Here is a 25653-nt window from a genome sequence, read left to right as displayed (position 1 = left end):
CTTCTACGTATATAAAAAGGATTAATGAAGACTAATGTCAATTGACCAATGAATGACAGCCATTCATAGGTGACTTTGCAATTTGAATCAAAGCAGCGTGCAAGATGAAACCTCTTTTCTTCGTGGTTTTCGCGGTTCTAGTATTTAGCGCTAATGCCGTTAATAAATACTCGAAGGAAGCAAACGTGAAAAAGCCGGAAGAAATTAGTAGATTGAAAGATTTGGATGCGCCTTTCCGGATGAAAAAGATAAACATCCTCTGGACCAAAGCCAAACTTGTAAGTACTACTGCAAGTGTAACGACCCAGCAAGTAAATAACATGTATTCAGCGATTGACGGAGCCAAAACTGAAGTCGATCTACAGCGAGTTGAAAATCCATGATAAAGAGGAATTCACCCTCAAAAGGTTAAAGTCTGAGGGCGGCGATAAAGATGGGTTGAAGGAAGCTGAGCTTAGGAAGAAGCTGCTTACTATTATGGATCTCTATGGGTTGCTGGAGCATTTTGAGGATGGAAGAATCAGGAGGAAAGAGCACTCTTCTGACACTGAAGGAAATGATGATTATTTAAATAAGAGCCTGTTTAAAGACAAGAAGTTGATTAAGTTGTGGTCAAAAGCGGAAGCCGCTGGATTTACCGACTCCGAATTGGCGGCGCTCAAAGAGGAATTCGATCATCATCAAGATAAAGTCGATCAATATTACTCTTTATTAGCTAATGTTAAAGATGGAAATACTGATGATCATCATGAAAGTAATAACAATGTTTGTAAATATACAAATTCATTAATAGATTTTCTGTTATGTAGATTCAGTTGATTTGAAATTAGAGGAATTCAATACTTTGGGGTGGCAGGATAACGAACTGCCAAGCAAGGTTTACGTCGATAAAGCGAAGTTGCTTAGGGAACACAACAATCATCTGAAGGATAGTTACGATAAGTTGGAACGGAAAACGGCGCAAGGTCCGGAAAGCAAAGATTTTGTGGAGCCCAAGGTGCAGGGACTGTGGAAGGCCGCACTAGGCACCGACTTTTCATCCGCTGAACTAGAATCTTTGCGCATTGAGTTGATGCATTACGAGAACAGATTGCTAAAGTTACGGCAAATGCACGCAGAAGCAGCAATTAAAGATGCCAACCATAAGAATTTTGGCGAAGAAAATTCAGATAAACCCGAGGATTTGGTGTTTCTGGAAGATAATATCAAGACGCAAAAACGTAAAGTAGAGAAAATGCAATTGCACATCGAGACAAAAATCATGAAAAAACATTTTGAACTGTAAACTTCAATCATATTTAGTTTAAATGAACAATTTTTACATTTAAGAACAGTATTTGGTATCTTACTTGTTTTTTTTTTGGCTGTATTCCATATGTATATGTTATTACTTTTTAATTATAAACTCATTTAATATTACCTTTTTTATCATATAAAATTGTGTCTCTTAAATCTAAAATGAATCCGAAAACGAGCCAAATATGGAATTAATAAAGTTTTTAGTCTTTAATAATTCATAGCAACGAGCCGGGCTCAAGAATACTCGAATATTAATGTGTATAAATTTATATTTGTTACGAATAAAATAATTTTGATTTATAATAAAATATATACTTACCAAGTAACTTGTAGTATTCGATTGCATGTGTGGGACGTGTAGTTTTCCTAAATACCACTGATGTATGGCTACGGAGTTTCCGGAAGTACTAACTTGGCCTTCTTGAGTACTTCTACAAGTTGTCAATTACATGTAGTTGTTTAAGTAATGTAAGTATTCGGCATATGTACTTGGCAAACACCAGCTGTGTATAATGTGAAACAGAGGAAACTTATAAAGGTTAATAGGATTAATTAATTGATTATTATTATGAATATATACGCGAATTGTAAAATATGTATAAATTTATATTTGTTACGAATAAAATAATTTTGATTTATAATAAAAAACATTTTAAAAGACAATACAGATATGCTTTGCTATCTCTAAAAAAATCTTAATCTTAGCATTAACAATAATTTAATTGTAAGTTTCCAATAAAGTATTTCACAGACTTCTTATCACAATATGTCCTTGCTGTTGGTGTGCTTTCATTTTTTTTTTGTTTGGAATCATCAAACGGTGACCTCGAATTCAGGCACGGGCGGCGGACCGGAATCGCCGCCGCCCTTGCTGCTTCCGGTTCGATTCTCATTGTATCCCTCGATGATCTGAAACGTGGCCTTCTTCATGTTCTGCATCAGCGCTCGCTTCACATCTCCGGCACCGCCGTTCTCCATCCTCTCCAATATATTCTGATACATGGAGTTCATGCTCTCCTTCACTAAGTCACTAAATGCTTTGGTTTGCAGCTCTTCCAGCCTTGCCGCCTCCAGTTTGTCCGGTCCAGCGTGTTTCTTATGATACTCCTCGAAGTCTTTCAGCTTCAACTTTTGGTTTTCAATAAGCTTATTGCTCTGCGCCACCTCCTCCTGCAGCTCCTCCAATCTGACTTCCGAAGTCTCCTGTTTTAGACGCAAATTCGACAATTGCTCGTTCAAATCTACAATGATCATCTTGGAATCTCTATTGTCTTCGAAAAACTCCACGAGGTCCTTGATCTTCAGTCTTTGCGTGGACACCTCTTTCTGAAGCAGTTCAAGCATTTGATCCTTGGATTGGATATTCTCTGTTAATTCATTGATGTTTATTTGCAAAGCGTCGTTAGCTTGCTTCAACTCCAAAGCTTTCGCCTCGCTCGCTTCAGTCGAATCGCCTTTCGACAAGTGCGTCAGCTTCCGTTCCAACTCTTTGATCTTCTCGTGCAAGTAATCAGTTTCCGAGAAACTCGGAGTGACGTTCATTTTGGTTATTTCCGACATCATCGTCTCCAACTTATTCGAAAGCTGCGTTAAGTTCATGCGAACCTCGCTATTGTGGCTCCTGCTCTCCGCGAAGTATATGTTAAAAGGATCATTCAGAGGCATCATCTGAGTGGGCATCATCATTTGGTTTGGCTGCATCATATTACTCGGCACGTACTGACCATTGAGCAGCATGTACTGCTGCTGCTGGTAGCTTGGAGCCTGCGATACCGGCACCATGAACTGCTGATTGCTAGGCTCTTGCAAATCCGAATGGTTCTAAAAATCAAATCCTCCAATTTAATCGATCGAAACTAATTTAAAAAAATACCTTTTCGGGAATGCTATCTTTCTCCGAAATGGAATGCCTCTTCTGTTTTCGGACAGGTCGCTTTGCTTTGACTACATCCTCAATCTCGGATTCGCTTAAATCCACGTTCTTCGAGTTCGGCAGTATCGATTGCCCAACTTTCGATATCCTATCCAGAATGTTAGCCCTAGCCTGAGCACCGGAACTATCCGACATGCAGTCGTTACCATCCTCCAAATCCATCTTGATAACTTTCACCTGAACTCCGACTCTGGTCAGCTCCTGCGAAAAGTCTTTGGAATCCTTCAGATCGTCGAAATGCACGCGCATCGTCTGCTTCCAATCATCGCAAAATGAACCGACGCACTCCTGCTCGTTATAAACGAAATTCTTGTTCAAACTACTGCTGCTTATTATATTTTGCTTAGTCTTGTACACAATTAAATTATACGAATTGGCGACGGAATCCCCAATTATTGCAATCCCATATTTGCCCAGATGCGCGAATTCGGTTTCAACCCTTAAATAAACGTTTTACTGGATGTAACCCACCAAAATCTCAAACTCACAGATGGTACAGTTGTATGGTTTTTACACAGATCAGCTTGTTCTGAACCTTCTGTTTACTACTCTCTGGAGGCTCAGGGACCTTTGGCTGCTTGGGTGCAGTGTAAATGAGTGTCGCGCTGGCGTCTGCACCTGGCGCTGTCCCGAATAGATTGGCTAAATTGGAAGCACTACAAATTTCTTTGCTATGTAGAGATTGATACATACATTTTTATTGTTTTTTTTTTACATAACAGATTCCATTGAATTCAACGTCATGTTATAACTGCGCTTACCTTGTTGCCGTAAAGAAATCGTCATCGTCATTAGTATTCAGCATTGTTATTTATGTAATAATGTAATTATATATCAATTTTGTAATAACAATACCGAACTGTTAACCTAACATTCAGGTGACTCAATCAAACACAATGGACTGTGGCGGGAATCGATCATTTTTACATAGTATTCAAATAAGAATTGCATTAATGACCACTACAAAATACACATTTCAAGAGTGTTATTTATGAATGAACTAGCGTATACATATATAAACGAATCTGTAAGTTCAGCAAGCTACAACTTTAAATTAATGAAAATTTTGCAATGTTTACGATCTGCTAAATCGAATTTTACCGCTTTATTTACTGTCATTGTCATATGACTGACAACAAATCATTTATTTGCTTAAGACGAAATGTGTTTAGGGATTCCCCTGCAATTGAATCAGTTTAGTTACTACAAAATTCAATAGAATAATTATGGAGATAGCTTCTGATGAAGCAATTTACTACTCTTATTTCAGGATATCTTTATTGCTAATAGGGTTACCAACTGAAGCTAAAAATTAAACAATTTAAATTTTCCCTATTCTTTGATATTTGTCTAATTCAGCAAACCTCACTAGAATATTTCTGAAAAAACTGAAAGCGTCAGTACATTCCATAAAACTTCTGTTGCCAGAAATCTAAAATATTGTTTTATAAAGATATCAGATTAATGATATTAGAGATATGTAGAGTCCAATATTAAGCACTAATCATTAAAGCGCTTTTTCTTCATCTTCTTCGTTCATTTCAATGATAAGTATTGTTATAATTTCATAATTGCATCAATATTTTTTGGTTACGAATTTCCACGTAACAAAAATATCTTAGTGATTACTGCTTCTGTTACCTTTTACAGTTTACTTTTCTGATTGATTATTTAAGAAAAACACATGTTTATTTACCAAATACCTGTTGCACACAAAATACAACCAAATGAAATCAATAAGTAAACAAAACATTTACATACTCACTACTATTTAGTTACAGCACATGAGGTGCCAGTTTCTTATATTTCCTTTGAGAAATGTAAACAAAGTGTTTTTTTTATACAACCGTGTATCACAAATTGCATAATAACTAAAATAACGTAATAATTTATGCAACTTTACCTTCAGAGTTTTCACTTATTGGTTATTTACCGTATATTTTGAAGTAATCTGTTAGTTTTCATGGTTAGTAAAGTCCGTAGATCAACAAAGCTATTATGTATAAATAAATTAAGTGAGTTTGAGTTTCTTAAATTTACTTGAGTCACAAAAAGCATTTGAATATAAAAGAAAAAACCTTTATTTTAAGTTAGTATTTAAATTGTAGTAGATACAATTATGATAAACACTGTGGGTTGCCTATTATCCTATTGGTTAATGCAAAATTGTCGTTGTTTCATAAAGAAATGATATATGAGGCTTGTTAATATTTCTTATGAGAACAAATATTAAGTGTGAATTGTTATAAGGGTGGCAATAGTGATGATTAAATACTTATAAGGGTTTGCGTTAGTTGGTTGTTAGATAGATGGCATCATTGGATGCGGTGGGTAAGGTAGATTCCCTGGGATCCAAACTAGAATCCATGTTGGACATACAGCTCGCGGGTTCGCGAAAGTAGTTTCAGGAGTGGCGTTGCTGAGTGAGTGAGTGGTGTCGTCGTTCGTAGTTGTAGACACGGGTGTTGTGGGTGCCCGCTGTATAGTAGACACATACATATACCAGTCCATCCATCCAATAGAGATACAGCGAGCATTTAGAAGCAGTATTTTCAGTTTCATGAATTAGAGTTTCAGTTGTTCTTCTAGTGTTTGGCGGGCGTTCGCGAGTTTTGTTGAATGATGTTCCTTCTGGTTCTGTGGGCAAGTTAGAGGTGAGATAGAGCGAGAGTGCTGGAAGTTAATGTGCCGAGATGTTCCGGTGCATGCCTATTTTCAAAGGCTGCAATAGACAAGTCGAATGCATTGATAAGAGCCACTGCTCTTTACCAACGGTCCCAGAGGACATCCTGAGGTACTCCAGGAGCCTGGAGGAGCTGCTCCTGGATGCGAACCACATACGCGATCTTCCGAAGGTAAGAGACGCTTACGGACAACACAACGATCCGTTCGTCCACCTTCATCACTCACTCACTCATTCCTTACGCATTTCAGAACTTCTTCCGACTGCACCGCCTCAGGAAACTCGGCTTAAGTGATAATGAGATACACAGGTTACCCTCGGACATTCAAAATTTCGAGAACCTCGTCGAATTGGACGTTTCCAGAAATGGTGAGTGAGAGAGTCACGGACGGAACAGCGCGCTAACAATCGTTTTATGCTCATACACACACACATATATTTATGTCATTTGTTTTATCTCCAAGGCCAAGAAATATCTTACCTATTTTGCAGAGTAAAACATGCAAGCAAAGCGAATTAGATTCCACGCACTAATCATTCTATGCACGGTCAACAAAATTCTTGATCATCTCAAATCATTATATCTATTGTCTCATCAATATGAAGAAACTCTAAAAGTACCGGTATGCGAGGAGGAGGAGAAGAGGTAACATATTGTGAAAAAAATCCACCCACGGACGCGGATGGTACAATCTCCTTTCGCCAAACGAAACACATTTCATTTTTTTGTATTCGAGGAAACCTGTTAGCTGTTAACAATTATTACCAAAAAGGACGAGCGGTCTATTTGAATTCCTAGCAAAACACACACACAACGCAAAAAACAATAATGTATGAGCTTCATCCAAACGTGATCACAATGATAGCCTGTGGGATTTTAATTAACTTTTCTGAAATGAGGGCTTTCGTGGGCGGCGGCGGCGACGACGGCTCTTGTTTCCGACGCCGCTGGCCTGGATCGGAATATAACTGAACAAAAAGCAAAAATCGCGTCTTCATTCCTCAATGGGACACCCATAAATAGAATATTTTGTATGTTACGTGAAAGAAAAAAAAAGATCAGCAAAATTCAATGGAAAGTACTATTACAGAACTTAAACTATTATCTGTAAATAACATTTATCATTCATTCTTTTCATTAATCGGCAAGAAACATCCACCTTCATCATTTCTCTCCAACAATTGTAATTAAAGCTTATATACTTGGCCAATCTTCTCGCAGCGGGTTTCTTTCGTATTAATCAATGGTATATACTAATATTGTGTTCTTAATTGAACGTAATACTAGAAACGGAGAGACTTATTATTAATCTGTCATTAACAATGTAATAATGCAGAAATGATGACTTGAAATCTTCTAATTACGTGTACATTCACTGTCTGAAATACTTAAGGCATTTGCAAATCATGAATGTTATAAAAGATATGTAAAATTGAATTAGTTCCTGTCTCAATGTTAATATAATAAATAATTTTATTCAGAGCATAATTAATGAATCGTCAATCAATGGCTGACGGCGATTCCAGTGAGAAATTACTTTTTAATTTGTGGTATAACAAACGTATTATGATGTAATGTACAGATGTGAACTGTGTGTTCAATAAATACCGCGCGATGACCAAACACAAGATGAACAACGTTACTGTATTAATCGCTCTATTTGTCCCCAAAATGGATGACCTACGTTGTTTGCTTCTGTTTTCACTGATGTCACAAGCACGCATATTTGCTAAACTCCATCATAACTCATTGACACACCCGTAATTGCCTTTGACCCAATCGCGTAACCGATTTGCGGTTTCGTCGCGAATAACGAAGCGTTTTCCTAAACAAGTTTCTTCTTCATAACACAGCACAGCAAGCAAGGAAAACTAGGTTTTAATTTATCCATTAAAAAGGAAAAGAGACGGAGAAGGAAATACAAAAAAAAACTTACAAACAAGTTGCAGAGAACATTACGTATTTTCATCGCGATGTATTTCGGTTTCCTGTGGTTTTTGATTATTTTCAAGCTTACATTCACAAAAATAAAATAAATAATTTTATATTTAGATTCATAATTTGCACAGTATAAATATGTAGATTATTCGTCATGTCAAAATCTTGACAATTTAATTTATTTTGTCCGTATTTTTAATTAATTGATGCTAAGTTTTGTGTTGTAACATAAATCGTCACTGTAAATAATTTAAGTATTAAATCGCATTTTCTATTTTTTTATACTATATATTCATCAGTGACGTGGCGTACTTTATTATTTTTAGTTTAGGTTGTCACATTTTTAGTTTATGTTATATTTTTTTTAATAAATACTTACAAATTTATTTAAAATACTGAGCATTTTTTGTAATTTATTGCTAAAAATGGCTAAAAATACTGACCTTAATAAATAACGGCCAAAATCATGAAAGTATATATTATTTTCAGTATTATTATAATAAAATATAAAGAAAATCGTCCTTTTGTCTGTACAATTTTGTAATTATAATAATAAAGTAATAACATAAAATAAAACATTTATTTGTATTTTAATTAATTATTTGGTGAATTATAAGAATTAGTGTTGAATTACTTAATTACCATTTCTTTATAATTACAGCCAGTGAACGTTAAGTGATGCAGAAAAAAAGTAGTTACATTTAAATGTTTCACAGCAATTTCTGTTTCATTCTAGAAGACATTAAGTCTTAACGAAAATAATAAATACAGCAAATTAACATAGTTTGTCCTTATGGTGTGGTGCTTTCACTCGCACGACGGCCCGTTTTAACAGTGTATCACGTTTACTAGAATCGTTGAAAAGAAATCGTGGGATAATTCTTTTTTTAGTTTGTTCTTCCTCAAGTCGTTGCACATTTCTTTAACCACGGATTACCATAGAAATGGGCTTCGAGCGAAATGCACTCAACACCTACGATATTTGTAGGAGTAGTGCAGTAGTAAAATTAATAGCTATAGTTATTGCATCCATATTATACTTATAATACGGAGCCAAAAAACAAGTGTTATTATTCTAAATTTAGATTTTAAGTTATTTTTTGAATAATAGTACTTCTTTTTATCAAAATTAATTGCATTTAACCTACTGAAATTTCTTATTTAAGTGCTTTACCTTCAACTTGTTGAACGTAATAATATTTTTAAATACGACGAATCCATGGAAACTAGGAGTAGGCACTATAAATGTAGTCATGGTTACGTGATATTGCTGTAGCCATAGTGTTTTTTTCCATGACGACATGTTAAGAATTTATATTTTAATTAGATGCGTTCATTATGCATCACGTAACTATTTTTTTTTAATATGTGGCCCACTTAGATATACGAAACTACATTGACTAAAATACTAGTTTTAACATGTTTTTTTTTTCAATGTTAGCAATTATTAAAGAATTGGAAGCAATATGAAACAACTTGTTTTTGCTAAAGTAGTAAATTTAGAATACAAATATTTGATATACGTTTAACCCACTTCTAGGAATTAACCTACATTAAACGTTTACGAAACTGCAAGATAATGGACTAAATGATAACGTATACCAGGATTGCATTTATGGAATACCTGTGATTATTAGTTGCAGGTATAATTAAGATTTCGAGAATTCATTTCGAAATGCGTTTCAATGAACTATTTTATAACCATTTTAAAAATTAACACCTTTTCATTAATACGTCAAGTCAAAAGAAACGGATATAGTGTAATAATGACTTGCATCCTTAATAATTTCCGGTGATATTGACTATAAGTTTTTGAGAACGAATATAATTTAGCATTGCGTTACTTTCTTTTTTATCAGTTGTAGATATTTTGTGTTATCAACGTTAATATCAACTACTTCGCTCGGTTTGAGATTAGGAGAAATGAAAGAAAACCTGGAATGTTTAGAAAAAAAAAACTACCTGGTGGTCAGAATTTCAATGCTTTCATTCAGCGTATTTTAAACGCTTTTTCTATATTTAACAAAGCAGGTCAATAAAAACGTCTAGTATTGATAAAAATGCTGTTTGTTGGGATTCTGCGACTGTATTTTCGGATATAAACTACTTCAAACAGGAATTGCAACTTCGGAATGTACTGTCTAGTCTGGTTACTCGAGATTAATGGAAATGAAAGGAAACTGGATTTTGTTGTTTGGTTGAAGGGGCAACAAAATCCAGGTGGTGTTTTTTCTTTGGACTGTGGAATTCTGACTAAAGTTATATAATATTATTGAATAACGTAGTTTCTGCTTTTTTTTAAATTAGCAAAAAATTGATTTATACTTTCTATTTTGAGAACGATTAATATTTAGATTCTGTTGGTAAATGTAGTAATTCAGAGGATGCGAACGAACGGACTGTGTGCGTTAACCGAATATCTATTGTATCAACTATTTTAATATTTAGAAGTTTTTCTTATAAGTGATCTTGACTAGATCTTGCTAGTTGATTGTTAATGGATTGTTCAATGGAATTATTTTGTTTGTGCTCTTGTATCTTTTAATAATGTGTCCAGTGGATTGATTTGTTGTTAACTGGTTGGAGCTTGGCCTTTTCGATCAATTTATGCTGCGATTCAAGGATGCAAATCTCGATTTAATAGTTATTTGGGCTCTATCAATAGGCCGATTGTGCGAGTACAAGTATGAGTTAGTTAGTTGCTCGTTTATGTACCTAGACTTATTAATATAAAGTGGGTGTAAACAGTCGCATTCCGATGCGATGAGTTATAATGTAGTGACGTCGCTGCGCTATTGACATTTCCAATAACGCTCCGCCGTTTCCGAGCAGAACAAGCAGAAGCGTTTATTTATTGTAAGCCGCCGATGATTACGATGAAATTGATGATGACTAAACAACGACGATAATGAATTATTGATGACTCGCAATTGTTGATTATTATTTGCGAACGATTGAACGGAGGATCATATGTGGAACCACCTCCTCCTCCACCTCTAACTCCACACAGGAACAAATCCATGGTACCATTGTGTTTGACGTAACGGTTCTTCTTGCGTGCACCGAAGCCTGGTTCCGTTTCCTTCCGCCTTCTTCTGTCTGCCTGTCCATTTCAGGTGGCAAAGTTCAAATTACGTTGGTCGTGTCGACGGCTCGCGCATTCCCACCGGTCGGCCATCCATCCACTCTACACCTCATTCCCAGAAGAGATACAAGACGGTGAGAGGACATCATCGTCGTCGTGGTCCTCGCACCGTTATTCGCGCTTAAAAACACCGTTTCCGAACAACTTTCGTTCCGTGGATTCGATGGTGATGATTCTCCGATACATTTATTAACAAACTGTTCTTTGATGTTTCAATTCTGTTCCAACGTCGCGCCACACAATGGGTTCTTTTGTGGTGCTTTAATTAGATCGTTCATGTATTTTTATCGTCCCAATGTGTGTATCCTCTCAAAAATTTTTTTTTTCACGTTCCTCGCTTTATGGGCCAAGGACCTAACAGGAAGTATTCACATAAATTAGGACTGCGATCGATTCAGCGCTGTTTTCTTATTTCGTCGTCGCCGAATCCCGTCGCCCGTATCTCTCCATTAAGTTAAAGTTTACTTTACTTTTCCGAAATAAATTTACGGCAGGAAGGCGGTGACCTTGCCTGAGGAGTGTCAAGGAACTTAAAAATACTGTTTGCAACCGCGCCCACCTCGCTTACAAATGTGCACCTTTCGACTCACAACATTTGCGTACTCTTTATTTCTTTTCTTTCTGGCCATTTCTTCAATCGTCTTTCGCCGGTCGGGTCGGGTTTAATGGACGCAATTAGCTAAAAAATCTATTTCGGTCCAGACGTAATTTCACTCAGCATTGACCCAAATGTATTATATGCCGGAATTATAATTTATATATCGACGTGTTTTAATATCGTGCGTGTTATATATTACTCATCGCCGTTAATATTCTTCATCAGATATTCTATTCCCGTATTATCCTGGTGCATGTTATGTATATATGTATGTAACACTCTGCGTGGAGAGAATTGACAAGAAACAGATGGGTCCAGGATGCATCGAAAAATATGATTCAATCATTCTTAGTTTCAACTTATAATAGTAGCTTTTGATTCCTAAGAACCTGCTACATTTTACCATCTATATTTTGTTACAAATGCATCATTCTTCTGTATTATTGATAGTTTTGAATACAAATTATCCACTATATTTTATAATTTGTTAAAAAAATTACTTATTATTAATATAAATTTACATTATATATTAGTAAGGAAATTTCTTAAAATTTCTTATTATTCTATCAATTCTAATTATATTTTTTTTTCCTGAAATATTTAACATATTTGAAATGTTTCCAATTTTTAAGCCAGTTATTGGAAATTCCTATTTTTTTAATCTATTTTTAGTACAATTGAGTCAGTCAAGACTCACTTTCAAATTAAATGTTTTAAATTTAAAAAAAAAAAAAAAGAAAAAATGTAATTAAATTATTACAATTTAATATTAGTAATAAGATTTCTTAAAATATTCACGTTATTCGATACACTTTTCTATAAATTCTGATTTTATATTATTTTTCTCAGAGAATCTTTGAAATGTTTCCAATTTTTTAATCCAGTTATTGGAAATTTCATATTTTTAAATATTTTGTTCAACTATTAATACTATATTTCCTGGTAGTATAAATGAGTGAGTCAAGAGTTTCTGAAAATCGTTTTCTAATCAAATGTATCACTTATTAATATTTCTGTCCGAAACATCTTTTTTTTTGTATTTTATTATTATGTTTAAATTTCTATATATTAAATAGAATAATGTTCTAAAATTTGATAGAAATGTAAATAAATTTAAAAAAAATAGGAAAGAGACTTGGTGTCTGTATGTCTGTCGTTTTATCTTTGCGCTTGTGTTCGTTTGGATCTGTTCCAAGAATTGCTGAACATTTTCTAACGTATTGTACTCACTAAAAATATAATAATAGGAACTTTAATATTGACATTATTTTTAGAATATTTTGTTCCTCTTTGATAAAGCTGGTTAAAAAAAATATGTTATGACCTTTCATATTTTTATAGTTCTAGTATTTCTACAATTTCTTTCTATTTTCACTTCAAGAGAAGATTTCAACAAATTACAAAAAGTTTTGGTAGTTTTTTCGTAAAATCTTTATAAAGTAAATTTGTAAATGTACAAAAATCTGCCAAATTATATTTAGAGACGTTATTATATGTATAACAAACAATAATTACAAAGTGTGTTTTGATACAAAAATGTGATTTAGTTTAGCAATTGCTTAAAGATTTACATAATCATAGAGGTTTGATCTAAATCTTAATTATATTCGCAACTGCTTTGAAATGTTGACTCATAAAGACATGTTGATGGATATAACAGTAGGTTCAGCAATCTGCATGTTTTGAAAACCTAAAAATTATACAGATTCGATATACATTACGTGCAGAATCTCACGTGCATGTCTCAACATGCAACATCAAAGCGTTTGTTGTGAAAGTATTCCGAATATACATTCATTCATCTTTACATAAATTTAAGAAATATCGACTCACTAACTCATTAAGTAACTTCTTAAGCATTATACAAGTATGCATTAGTTCTAAGAATATTATAGCTTCTTTCATATGAATTTGTATAATATGTCAATTTTAGTTTGTTCTTAGGTATGTCCAAATTATAATAAGTGTACATTTCAAGTATGCCGATTAAAATAAAGTTGAAAAACACTGGTCTAGATATTGCAGAGCCAACATAGCTTTCATGACTACAATTTGATGTTTTTCATGAATTTTTTTTATAAAGTACTTGACAAGTATCATACATTAAATTCCTTTTCAAGCTTCCTAAATGCTTTTATGATTATTATTATACTTTTTTCCAAAGTAATTGTATACACGTATTACATAGTTGGATTTAGTTTACCATTAATTTCAGTTATAAATATATTGAATATTGTATTTATGATGTAGAAATGTGTGATATAGATCAGTATTTCTTATCCTTTTAGATCCTACATATTTGTTTGAACGTACACTGCAACTCAACAGCTAAGAGTATTTCATCAGTTCCTCGCTTTGATACAAGATGACCACTGTCATTTTGCGACTCTTTAAAAATTTAACTTGTAGGTTGACAAACGTTGATATAGACTAAATATTTGAACTTTGTGAACCAATTCACAAACTGCTGTTAATCATATTTTGAGGTTTATTAATAGCATGTATTGTATTGTATTGATTTAATACAATTTGGTTTAAGTTTAAGTTTGAAAACATATTGTTTTTAATAAGTTTAGAGGAATGTTTATTATATAAAGTATTCGATTCTAACTTGATTTGCTATGTAGAATGAAAAGCTTTCTTTTTGCCATCCAGTTTCAGTTATGGTCATCGCAAACAAGAACCACTCTCACTGGTTGCATGACTGGGGGGTGTACGTTGCGCGCAGAGTAATAAATATATAATTCAATACTATTATTACACTTAGTGGAATGTGGGAAAACGTGTGACCGGCGGACGCCACGCAATCCCGGCATCAAAATATACACGACGACCTGTTGATGAGGCCGACGCGATTCCAACACTCCTACAAACATCATTTCATTGTATTTCCACCCAAAAAAATATGCATAATTTCTCGCTCCATTTTTGCAAATCAATTGTTGCAATCTGCACGGATAATGAAATTGCGTGGATATATTTTATGGCTGTGACGCAATTAAATTGTTATAGCACATATAGAGCCCGTATCGATTGTCGCGCGTTTCGGAATAATTCATGCGTTCCGCAATTCATATGATATGCGTTTCAATGCAAATGCATCTTTTGGTAAAGTTAATGTCGAACACGAGCTTATCCAGCAGCGAACCCGAAAGTTCTTTCCAATCTTCGCTCAGTTCTTAATCTTTCGCATTGTCGGGGAGGAATAAGTGCTGCTTCATGTTTTGATAGAGTGCATGGACATTTGACGGAGGATTAACTCCATAACACCATTACGTCCGCTGTTACACAAAGTTCAAAGACCTATTTATATACATATATATATATGTATGTATACATATACTCGAGCAAAGTACTTATTTTATTATGGTACAAGTGCATTGGCGTTTCATGCAATGCCATAATACCAATAAATGGTCAGCAGGAAATCGTTCGTTTACCTTTGGAACGGACGTCCAAGGTCGTGCGAATCTGCACATGCATATGTCGATCGTCGGTATGCACATTGTAGAGCAATTAGCGTAATGAGATTAAGTTCCGATGCGATGCGGCGAAAGGAAGACAAGCAGTGCGGCGGCAAAGTCGGTTACATAAAGGCTTTTTCTGCGTAAAAACGGAGTAGTGTGTTTATATGTTTATGCCATTGTGAAAAGCGATCGGTCGAACCGAAACCATTGTCTGAAATGTAAACATCGCCGTTTGTAAAACACACATCATAAACATACTACGCTTATGCAGCTCTGGTGAGTCTCTGTATTTAAAAAATAAATGTTGTTATTGCTGTTCAGTAAACTTACCACACTCATCGCTACTCCTAGTGAGTCAGTTTGGGGACTATTTACTTGTCGGTCATACTCGAACATGATTTCTATCCAATGGAATTATTGATACATTTAATGCTCTATAATTTTAGTTTTTTATTTTATATGAAATCCGTATGTTTTTCACGTTTGGAAATACTTTATGTTTGATGCTAAAACTTCCAAGGATTTTAAAGCAGCCGTAAATTTTATCGACTTTTTTTCTCTACTATATAGTAAACCCATTTTTGTTTTGTTTGATGTCTTGTTTCTGTTTCTTTGAAAATTTAATTCTTGAAATATATATATTTATCCATAAAATTGATTGATATATTACACCAAAATGTTGTTAACCTTGTTATTTTTTTAATTGTAAACATTGATATCTACATAGTTCTGTTCAAAACTATTCTCTTTCAGTGTATTTTTATTTATTTATCCATCAAAGTTATGAAGTTTTACTTTATTTTTTAGTTTCTCACTTAAGTCAAAATGAACTTTAAAAGTCAGTTACCAAGTACTATACTTGAATGAATAAATAGCAAAACAAAAGTTTATAACAAAACTGTTTATTGCATATTGACTTTAGGTGATTCTGAACAATTAAAAGTAAATTTCAAGTTTCGAAAAAAGATTATCACAAGCTTATTTATGTTTACAACTAACCACTTGGTTTTCGTTTGTATATTTTTGTGTATAACCTTCAGATTGACCTCAATCGTTTCATTGTGTATTAACTATTACATTCTCTTTGAGTTCAGCTTCTTCAACTGTTTTAGACAACCTTTTGGTTATGAATGATATTTCTTGATTTGATATTTCGAAGTTCCACATTTTCGTAATCAATGTAGAAATCAAGTGAAAAGAGAGATGAACGTGATTGTTTTATAGATTCGTGATTAAATGTCAAATTATTTGATTTATTATATTTTTAAGAATTTTGATATAGTCTCAAGCATTTTGCCGCGCGACCCAACATTTTGCTCCACTTCCTTGCTGTGACGTATAATTACAGCTGTCAATTCGTGACCCATAGGTACAAGATTAATAGCATATTGTACAATAATGTATATCGCTTCGTGACCCATTATAAATATAGTCCATAGGTTAAGAAACGCTGGTCTACAAGAACAATAAGATAGCCTACAAGAATGTTTAACCTAGCTTTGACAGTTGTCAATTCGTGACCCATTATAAATATAACCCATAGGTTAAAAACCGCTGGTCTACAAGATTAATAGGATAGCCTACAAGCATGTATATGCTTGATTTGACACATGGTGATATATGTCAATTCGTGACCCATTACAAATATAACCCATAGGTTAAGAACCGCTGGTCTATAAGATTAATAGGATAGCCTACATCAATATATATGCTTGTTTTGACACAATGTGACAGATGTCAATTTGTGACCCATTAGAAATTTAACCCATAGGTTAAGAACCGCTGGTCTACAAGAATAATAGGATAGTCTACAAGAATGTATATACTAACTTCAGTTAACTCTGATATCGAATCTTTGATATAACAAACTCCGTAATTTTCAGCAAATTATGATTTACTTCAAATTAATAAAACTGTTGCATTGAATGACGAATGCTTCAATAATGTTCAATTAAAACATTAATTTATTGATATAACATATTGATTTATTTCATTTACAATTTAATCGTACGCTGATAGTGATAAAGTCAATTAATTGATTGCGTAATTAAAAGATTTACTTTAATATTGTAAACATAGCGATATTTCTTTATGAATCTCATGATATTTTCATACTGTGTTATTATTATTGTTGGCGTTCGGATTGATTCGAGCAAAACGTGCAGAAAGCGAATATTTTGTTCAACATCATTATTATTACAGAGTCGAAATATCCTCGAGATTTATTTCGGGATCGACGAAAGAAGGAAAGAAAAAAAAACGAGACGAGAAAAAGAGGAAAACAATCGGGTAGCAGCAGCATCAGCAGCAGCAAAAAAAATATGAAGCAAAATTGAAAATGCCAACGTTGTATATTAATCGCGGCGTTTTCGATGGAAAATTTCCGCTTTTAACGTTTCCTTTGAAAAATAAACGTTTTTGATCTGTTTGCAATATAGCTATTCATTTATAGGCGCTCCTTTGTTTAGATATTTAATATTATGTGGGTGGGTGTTTTTTTTTCTTCTTCTCTACTACCTCTATCTTGAACGTTTCGCATTTTGTAAATAGCAAGTTCTGTCTCTTAAAAAACAGTTTTTGATTTATGGTTCTTTTTTTAAATAACCGAGTCAGTGGTTTGTTTGATCGAACTGTTTACTATTTGGAGAAGAAAAAAAAAGTTTGTAGGTAATGTGCGAGTCTAATAAATTTTATTTTAAAATAGGCCTAGATTTCAGAGTAGATTATAGTTCAGAACTCTTGATTTTGATGTTGAATTGAAAGATTCACAGGCCAACTTAATTTTTATATAATATTTCATGTTGATTTCATAATTGATTTACGAAGTCTACTAATAAAATGTTAATTTAATTAAAAATTTGAGTTAACAAAATATACTTAGAGTAGCTTCTTAATTAATAAACTGAATGTAATCTGTTTCAATTAAGTAAATTATTTATGAGAATATATTTTAATTATGAAATTGATGCAAATAGTTTACTTAATTATAGTAAAAACTCAGTGAATGTCGTAGTCAGAAACTTAATTAAATTTACGTGGTTCAGATGCTTTATGGAATTGTAGCTATTGTGGGAAAATTATAACTTTTTATTGCAGAAAATACACTTTCATAAAATTAAAGTAGACATAAAATCTCTTTAATAGGATAATCTTGAGAAATAACGAATTGTTGTATTCCTAACTTAATAATAATTCTGGTATTATTATTGAACTTATAAATTAGAAGTGTCTGCAATGTATATTATCTTGTAGCATTTCAAAGTGAGTTGATCTTCTCATGAATTACAATCTTTCTTCTATCCTAGTTACATCAATATTTTCTTCTTGATGTAATACCGAGTAGGATCATTTTCAACTGTTCATAGAAAATATAACAGCTTCTTCAATCATTTATAATCTGAAACATTGGCTATTACTTAAAAAGTGTTATTCTCTTTAATATTATCCGATTTCTCATTCAGCATTTGAAAGACCACTTAAATATTTCAATCTACACAGAAATTATTCATTCTTACTGGTTTATCATAGAAACCGGACTAATTGAGTACTCATTTTTTAGAATTTATTTTTATTTTGCTTGGTTTTGAAATTTTAAATGCTGTATCAGCATTTCAAATTTGATACAATCAATCTAAGTAGTCACTTGTCAAGAATGCAAATTGTCATGACAATAAAATATTGAAGATGAAATATATTTTTAAAGATCACAAGTTTTTTTTTAGTTATTTAAATGATAATAGTTACGATTTTCAATATCACATTTTATAATTTTGCTGTCTTTATTTAAAACTGTTTGAAACCGGACTAATTGAGTACTCATTTTTTAGAATTTATTTTTATTTTGCTTGGTTTTGAAATTTTAAAACCGGACTATGCGAGGTATTGATGTACCAGCATTGTAAGTTTGTTTAAACAAATCTAAGTAGTCACTTGTCAAGAATGCAAATTGACATGACAATAAAATATTGAAGATGACATATTTTTGTAAAGATCACAAGTTTTTTTTAGTTATTTAAATAAAAATAGTTACGACTTTCAATATCACATTTTCTAATTTTGCTCAGTCTTTATTTAAAACTCTTTTAAACCGGACTACTTGAGTACGCATTTTTTAGAATTTATTTATATTTTGCTTGCTTTTTAAATTTTCAAACCGGACAATTGCTGTACCAGTATTGTAAGTTTGATTAAATTAATCAAAGTAGTCACTTGTCAAGAATGCAAGTTGACATGTCGATAAAATATTGAAGATTACATTTTTTTTGTAAAGATCACAAGTTGTTTGAGTTGTTTAGAAAATAGTTACGATTTTTTTTTCGAAATAACACCTCTGAAGTGGTACTTAAATAGATTACTTTCAGGAAGGGCGCTTTTAATAGAATACGCGCAGGGTGCAGATATAAATAATTCTTTGAGAACATATTTCTCTGTTATTGATTCCAAGAAAAACATATTTTGTTGTGTTATTAGGAAACGGATTATAACTTCCTTTCCGTGGTAGCAGTATATTAATTGGGTTTCTTTCCCAATTGATCATCAATCATGAGATGCTTGAGTCTTGTTTATACATTGATTGTGTGTAGTGTTTGAACAACAACAATAAAAAAAAACAAAGTGTAATTTGTTACATGTACTTAAAATTTAAAAAAAATGGAATGTGGTCAAAAAAACTACAATGTGTTTGCTCTAAAAAAGTGTAATTTGGTAAGTGGGAATATAATGATACTGCTGTGACTTCCTAAAAATTGTAAAGTGCCAGAGAGCACGATATAAACTAATGACTGTGCAAACGAAATTGCCCATTACGAACGTGTTTCATCATTTCTTTCTTTGTGCTTGCTCCTCAGCATCACAGAAGACGTTCCGGCACCGTAGTCGTATATTTTATTTGTGAGCGTAATTACCATACACATTTATATATATATAGACGGATTGGCTCGTGAATGGAACAGACTACTTCTATTGGTATATTTACAGCGTATAAATTACATTTAGTTTCGCCAACGAAGAGACTTCGATTTTATACAGATCCGTAATTTGCATCGCTCCTTTTCAAAAGAGCCCAATCGATTCAAGAATTTCAATACAGTTATTACTGATATTTAGCATAGTAAATTTAGTTCATTATGCAAATATAATATTAAATTATTTCTGTATCGAAAATCAAATCTTATTTTGCATAGATCACTTGTTCTTGTTTGTCTGGAAATCCTAACGCATGTAATAAGGACAAATATTATTTGAAAGGTTGAATTGAAAATGTTTAACTTTGTTGAAATTTTATAGCACATGACTTAAGTCGTGATTTAAAAGTACATACGACTCGAATTTTGCTCATTTGTTATTTAAAATATAGAGATGACGTAAGTACAATTCGAGGTTAGTCTAGGTATTATTGCGATATAGAAAAGATATATGCTTATACAATTTCAATAATTGATGTAAATTGATTCCTCATTAACTTAATTATTAAAACAAAATATTTTGTTATTATGATATTGTTGTCGCACTTACGAATAATATCACTTTAATTGTATGGTATGTAAGAATCTTGATGCAACTTTAGAGAACTTGTTGTGAGTCAGTCGAGTTTACTCGTTTACTGAATTTATTATGTACGACATGTCAAACACGCTATTTTAATTACTCCAGTTTTGTTGATTTGCACGTAGTATATAGAATTTTGTTTGACTTTCAACGGAACTTTATAAGAAAACAAATATTTTATTTTACATCTTAAGATTTGTGTTAGAATATTGTTACCATTTTCGTAGCTTTGTGCATATAGAAGATAACATGTGGAACTCAATTTAATGTAATGTAAATGAACGTTTTTTTTTTATCAGTGTTTCTCAACTTTTTTGTCGTACAATCCAACGACAGTTGTCATTTCGTGACCCATTCAAAATTCATCGCGAACCACTAATAGGTCACACAACTAGGGTTGCTTAGTTTCGTTATTTTTTTGATTCCCGGGACACGAGACAACTGTTTAAGGTTTTCCCGGGAATTATCGGGACTCGAGAAATTTAAAAAAATTCATTTCATTAAACATTTAGGAAATGAAATCATGGCTGATTTTGAACAACTAGAAAAATATCTTCTCCAACTGTACAAGTTTCTGGATTATGTAGATGTAGTCAAAATACGTTTACCCCTCCGTTGTCCAAGTATATCTAATAGTTCATTATACATATTTCTTCCTATATCAAAATCGATATTATTAACTTTTGTCATAAGAAAGTTTATAATTACGTCAGCTATCATATATCACATCAATGATTGTATTTGTTACATACGAGGTGTAAAAATTACATAAAATTTGAAGTTTGAACCTGTTTGAATATCTGGTGTAAACTTAACACTTCAACTAAATAATATAGTCTATTGTATTTTCATGCTACTATTTTACGTAACTAACGTTGGGAATGTAATTATTCATGAATTTTTTATTTGTTCTTAGAAATTTTAACTATATTCGCTACATAAAAAATATGTTTTAATGAATCATATTTAGATTTGAATGTGATCGTTAAATTTTCATTTCTTTTGAATAGAGATTGGCATTGATCATTTTTTTACTTTCAAATTGTATACAATGAATAATTGTATTGTTGCTATTGTTTTGGAAGTATGTTATTGGAATAAAAATCTTTTGTTGTGTGTAGAGGTGGATTTTGTTAATTGAAATCCAATTGAAATTAAAGTTTGGTTTATTTTTTATTTATTTAATTACGAAATTTATTGGTTGTCCTTTCTGCCAAATTTAGTTTATATCGAATTTTCGTTTATAATTTGATACTAAGAATAAAATATCTTTTTGTTTAAATTGTTCAATTTGCTTAGTAATTTCACTGTAATTTTGTTGAAATGAGTTGTCGTCATTGTATTTAAATTGTGTATTTTTTGGAAAAGTATTCCAACCCTATGGAAGTTAATAAACTAAATTTACATCAAGTAGGTAGGGTAATGAATTATTTACGGTCGGTTTGGGTTTGAAGTACTATTTTCGATGATTTGTATGTACCTAAGGCCTTGTGAAGGAATTTTTAATGTAAATAAACTAGCGATCAGTGTGTGCGTGTATAATAATACACAGATGTGATGCTAAATAAAATAGACGGCTAAAATGAGCTCCGAGCTGTGGAGAGGAAGGAGTTCGTGCGTTGACGTGCCTCGAGTTATGAATGTAAAATTTGTAATGTGAATATCTTCTTTTTTTGTTTCGCAGATATTCCTGATATACCAGAGAGTATTGGCGCGCTGCGCTCCCTGCAGGTGGCCGATTTCAGTTCGAACCCTATACCCAGGTTGCCGCCCACCTTCAGTCAATTGCGTTCCCTATCCGTCCTGGGGCTGAACGACATGTCGCTGACGTCCCTTCCGACGGACTTCGGCATGCTCGCAGCCCTTACATCGCTGGAGCTGAGAGAAAACTTGCTCAAGGAGTTGCCCGGCTCTATGGCATCACTCAGGAAACTAGAGCGCCTCGATCTAGGTGATAATGAAATCGAAGAACTGGTAGGACAATCATCCCTTAACGCGAAACGCATTAATCTAATCATAACTAATCCACTTTCTTTTTTGTTTTGGTGATGTTTGCAGCCAGCGCTAATCGGAGAGCTGCCTGCGTTGCAAGAGCTCTGGTTGGACCATAACAATCTGCAGCGATTGCCGTCAGAAATTGGTCGACTGAAGAACCTAACATGCCTGGATTTATCAGAGAACAGGTTGGAATCGCTTCCTGAGGAGATGTCCGGCCTGGAGAGTCTGACCGACCTGCACCTGTCGCAAAACGTGCTGGAAATGCTGCCCGACGGCATCGGCAGGCTGAGCAAACTCGCCATTCTGAAAGTGGACCAAAACAGATTAACTATTTTAAACTCTAACATAGGCTTTTGTACGAATCTGCAGGAACTGATACTGACTGAGAACTTCCTGAACGAGGTACCTAGGCAGATAGGTAAATTAGTGAAATTGACGAATTTAAATATAGACAGGAACACGCTGTCGACGATCCCCGAAGAAATCGGGAACCTTATCGAGCTCGGCGTGCTCAGCCTCCGGGACAATAGGCTCACGCTCTTGCCCGATACTATCGGCAACTGCAAAAGATTGCACGTCCTCGACGTATCCGGCAATCGGCTTCCCTATCTGCCGGTTACGCTCCTGCAGCTTGCCCTAAAAGCCGTCTGGCTGAGCGAGAATCAAGCGCAGTCCTTGCTCACCTTCCAGACGGACACCGATCCTGCCACCGGTACCACAGTATTAACTTGCTTCCTTTTGCCGCAGCAAGAGTATCAGCCGACGATAGGTAAGTGACCACCAGCAACAGCCTCACGCACCTTCTTCTCCTTACTCTGCTTGCTACTCTATTACTCTATTTTCTCCATCACCGACTTCCATATGTGTCAATCACTCATCCAATGTATATATCTTAATCACAATATGCGAATTCAGGCCGAAAACCGAAAAACAATAATCAGCAATTTGAGCTAGTATTGCGTGGAACAAATTATCAATGATGAAATGTTTTCATTTAATTAAAATTTATCAATCAATACAAAAAAAAACATATTTTTAGGTCTCAAGACTTCTTAAAAGTACGCTAATTAAATTCTAGAGAGTCAATAATGTAAATCTATAACTATTCAAGTTCAAACTTCTCTTAAGCACTTGTGTTTTTTATATTTTGATTTAATTATAGAAAAACGTTTGGAAAATTCAGCATTAGAAAACTGTTTTTTTCTGATTATTATCGGAGTACGCCTATCGCATACATCATCATCATCTGTATCATACGTGGAATGTTCTTTTCTTTTTGCACGTCGTTGTATTTGTCAGCTTCTGATGGGCGCTTGTATCGGTGTGATGTAACCCCTATCCTATCTAATGGGAGTGTGATGCGTTCAGATAATCCAGAGACTGACGATGACTGGGAGGAGAAGGAGGCGAGCCGCACTCATTCCGTCAAGTTCGTCGATTCGCAGGACCAGGATTGTCGCGAGGTGAGCACCTTTCTTCCAAAATGTCCTTTATGGTGGGGTTGGTTTACACAATGTTTCAATCGGCGACTATACCGAAGCGAGAGCTACTACATGCTGGCTCCCATAAACAATAACGATTAACACATTCACACTGACCATGCACAATCGTTGCACAAAAGACGTACTTACACAAGTTTTTTTTTTTATATAAATATTTATTATTAACACGAACACACAAGGTTTAATTAAGATCTCACTAGTGTTTAGTTTCTAATGAAATCTCAGGTTAGAGCATATAGGATAATCGATTGGAAATGTAAACTAAAATTATCTTTCATTCCAATGCTTCGTATAATTGCTTGATAAAGAACGAAAAAAAAACAAACAAAATTGCATGATCTTCTTTTTAATTTTCACAAAACACTTTTTCTTCTAATCTCTTCTCTTGCCAATTAATATTTATTATTTATTTTGTAATTAGTGGTTGTTCTGTAGGGGATTGGATAAAACTAGAAGTTGTGTAGTGTAGATTATTCAACTCTTCAATTTTAATTTATGTTATTTTTCTTTCACGTTTTTTTGTATCATTTTATTTATTGTAAGTAATAAATTATTTTCCATAGCATGTTTGTATCTTTTAATTTACTTTTGTGGGTTTTGTAATTTGTTTGTACATATATATACACATCTGTATAAATTTCCTCCTTTATTGTATATTTGATCCATTATCCTTTAAAAATGCTTTTTTTTAGTTTACATTTCCATTTTATTATTATTCTTAGTTTGTCTTTCGTCTTAATGGTAAGTATACTAAACATATTAGAATCAGTAGGGTTTATTATGCAAACTAATCACCGTTTAATTGTATATATTTAATTCTTTTTATAATTATTTGAAACAAAAACTAATTTGTTCATTTCCTTCTTACATAAAGTAAGAACTTCTCTTCTTTATACAAAGAATACTTTTTTGTAGATTATATAATAAATTTGGGCAGGTTTTCATCAAAGACATTTCATGTATTCTTTAGTTATTTACAACGATAATCCCATATTTGTGTAAATTATTTTTGAATGACATTTATATAAATGGGTTTATGGAATGGACAATGAATGGACCGATTCTTCATATTGCGGGTTTGAAATGTCAATGGGCGCAAGTTATTAGTATTTGTATTTACCAGCGGAGTAATTTATGTCTTAATGGTGGATGAATAGGCCGAGGTCAGGAAATGGACGTATGCAAATGAAATGCACGTTGATAAATTGATGGCAAGCAAAAAAAAAAGAAGGATAAATGAACTATTTTGACGAAACGCGGAATATAAATGGGGCGTCCTTTGTTTTAACTGTTCCACGACCAGGCAGTATAGAAAGGTACAGTGGAAAAACAAACGCAAAGAGGAGGAGAGGAACAGGAAAGTGCGCATAACTGTAACGCTGTTATCGGCATTCCTTCGAGATCTTTTAAAATGGGTTGAAATTATAGTCATTACGGGCGAATCACGGCAGTTCGGAAAATGTTGCTTTATTTACGAGAAATGAAACAGCTTGAACTGAATACGCTGATATCCTGCATAATTGGAGATACACACCATCATCA

General features: G+C 33.5%; 3 protein-coding genes across 10 annotated transcripts in view; 2 read left to right on the top strand and 1 right to left on the bottom strand.

Annotated features, from left to right (window-relative positions):
* Positions 1-10: 10 nt before the first annotated feature.
* On the top strand, positions 11-1371 carry LOC108561792 (alpha-2-macroglobulin receptor-associated protein). The gene is made up of 3 exons (XM_017919860.1): positions 11-278; positions 331-754; positions 810-1371. The coding sequence occupies exons 1-3, from the start codon at positions 105-107 to the stop codon at positions 1283-1285; spliced, it is 1074 nt and encodes a 357-aa protein (XP_017775349.1). The 5' UTR covers positions 11-104; the 3' UTR covers positions 1286-1371.
* A 549-nt stretch (positions 1372-1920) lies between these two features.
* Positions 1921-4242, bottom strand: LOC108561791 (coiled-coil domain-containing protein 18-like). Its single transcript, XM_017919859.1, has 4 exons — positions 3994-4242; positions 3721-3888; positions 3173-3671; positions 1921-3120 (listed from the first exon to the last, which is right to left on the bottom strand). Exons 1-4 carry the CDS (start codon positions 4035-4037, stop codon positions 2113-2115), a joined length of 1719 nt encoding a protein of 572 aa, XP_017775348.1. The 5' UTR covers positions 4038-4242; the 3' UTR covers positions 1921-2112.
* Positions 4243-5589: 1347 nt separating this feature from the next.
* LOC108561788 (protein lap4-like) overlaps positions 5590-25653 on the top strand; it is a 39872-nt gene continuing 19808 nt past the window's right edge. For 3 of the 8 annotated variants that reach the window (XM_017919854.1, XM_017919853.1, XM_017919849.1), the window contains exons 1-5: positions 5592-6087; positions 6167-6284; positions 22296-22585; positions 22670-23378; positions 23909-24072. In XM_017919854.1, the coding sequence (XP_017775343.1) occupies positions 5926-6087; positions 6167-6284; positions 22296-22585; positions 22670-23378; positions 23909-24072 (1443 nt within the window). In that variant the 5' untranslated portion in view covers positions 5592-5925. Of the gene's footprint in view, positions 6088-6166; positions 6285-22295; positions 22586-22669; positions 23379-23908; positions 24073-25653 lie in introns of all 8 variants that reach the window. The other 5 variants (XM_017919852.1, XM_017919850.1, XR_001891029.1 and 2 more) reach the window with 4 other exon arrangements.

Source organism: Nicrophorus vespilloides, unplaced genomic scaffold (genome assembly GCF_001412225.1).
Source record: "Nicrophorus vespilloides isolate i.1.1-1 unplaced genomic scaffold, Nicve_v1.0, whole genome shotgun sequence".
NCBI classification, from domain to species: domain Eukaryota; kingdom Metazoa; phylum Arthropoda; class Insecta; order Coleoptera; family Silphidae; genus Nicrophorus; species Nicrophorus vespilloides.
This window is presented reverse-complemented; position numbering and strand designations above follow the sequence as displayed.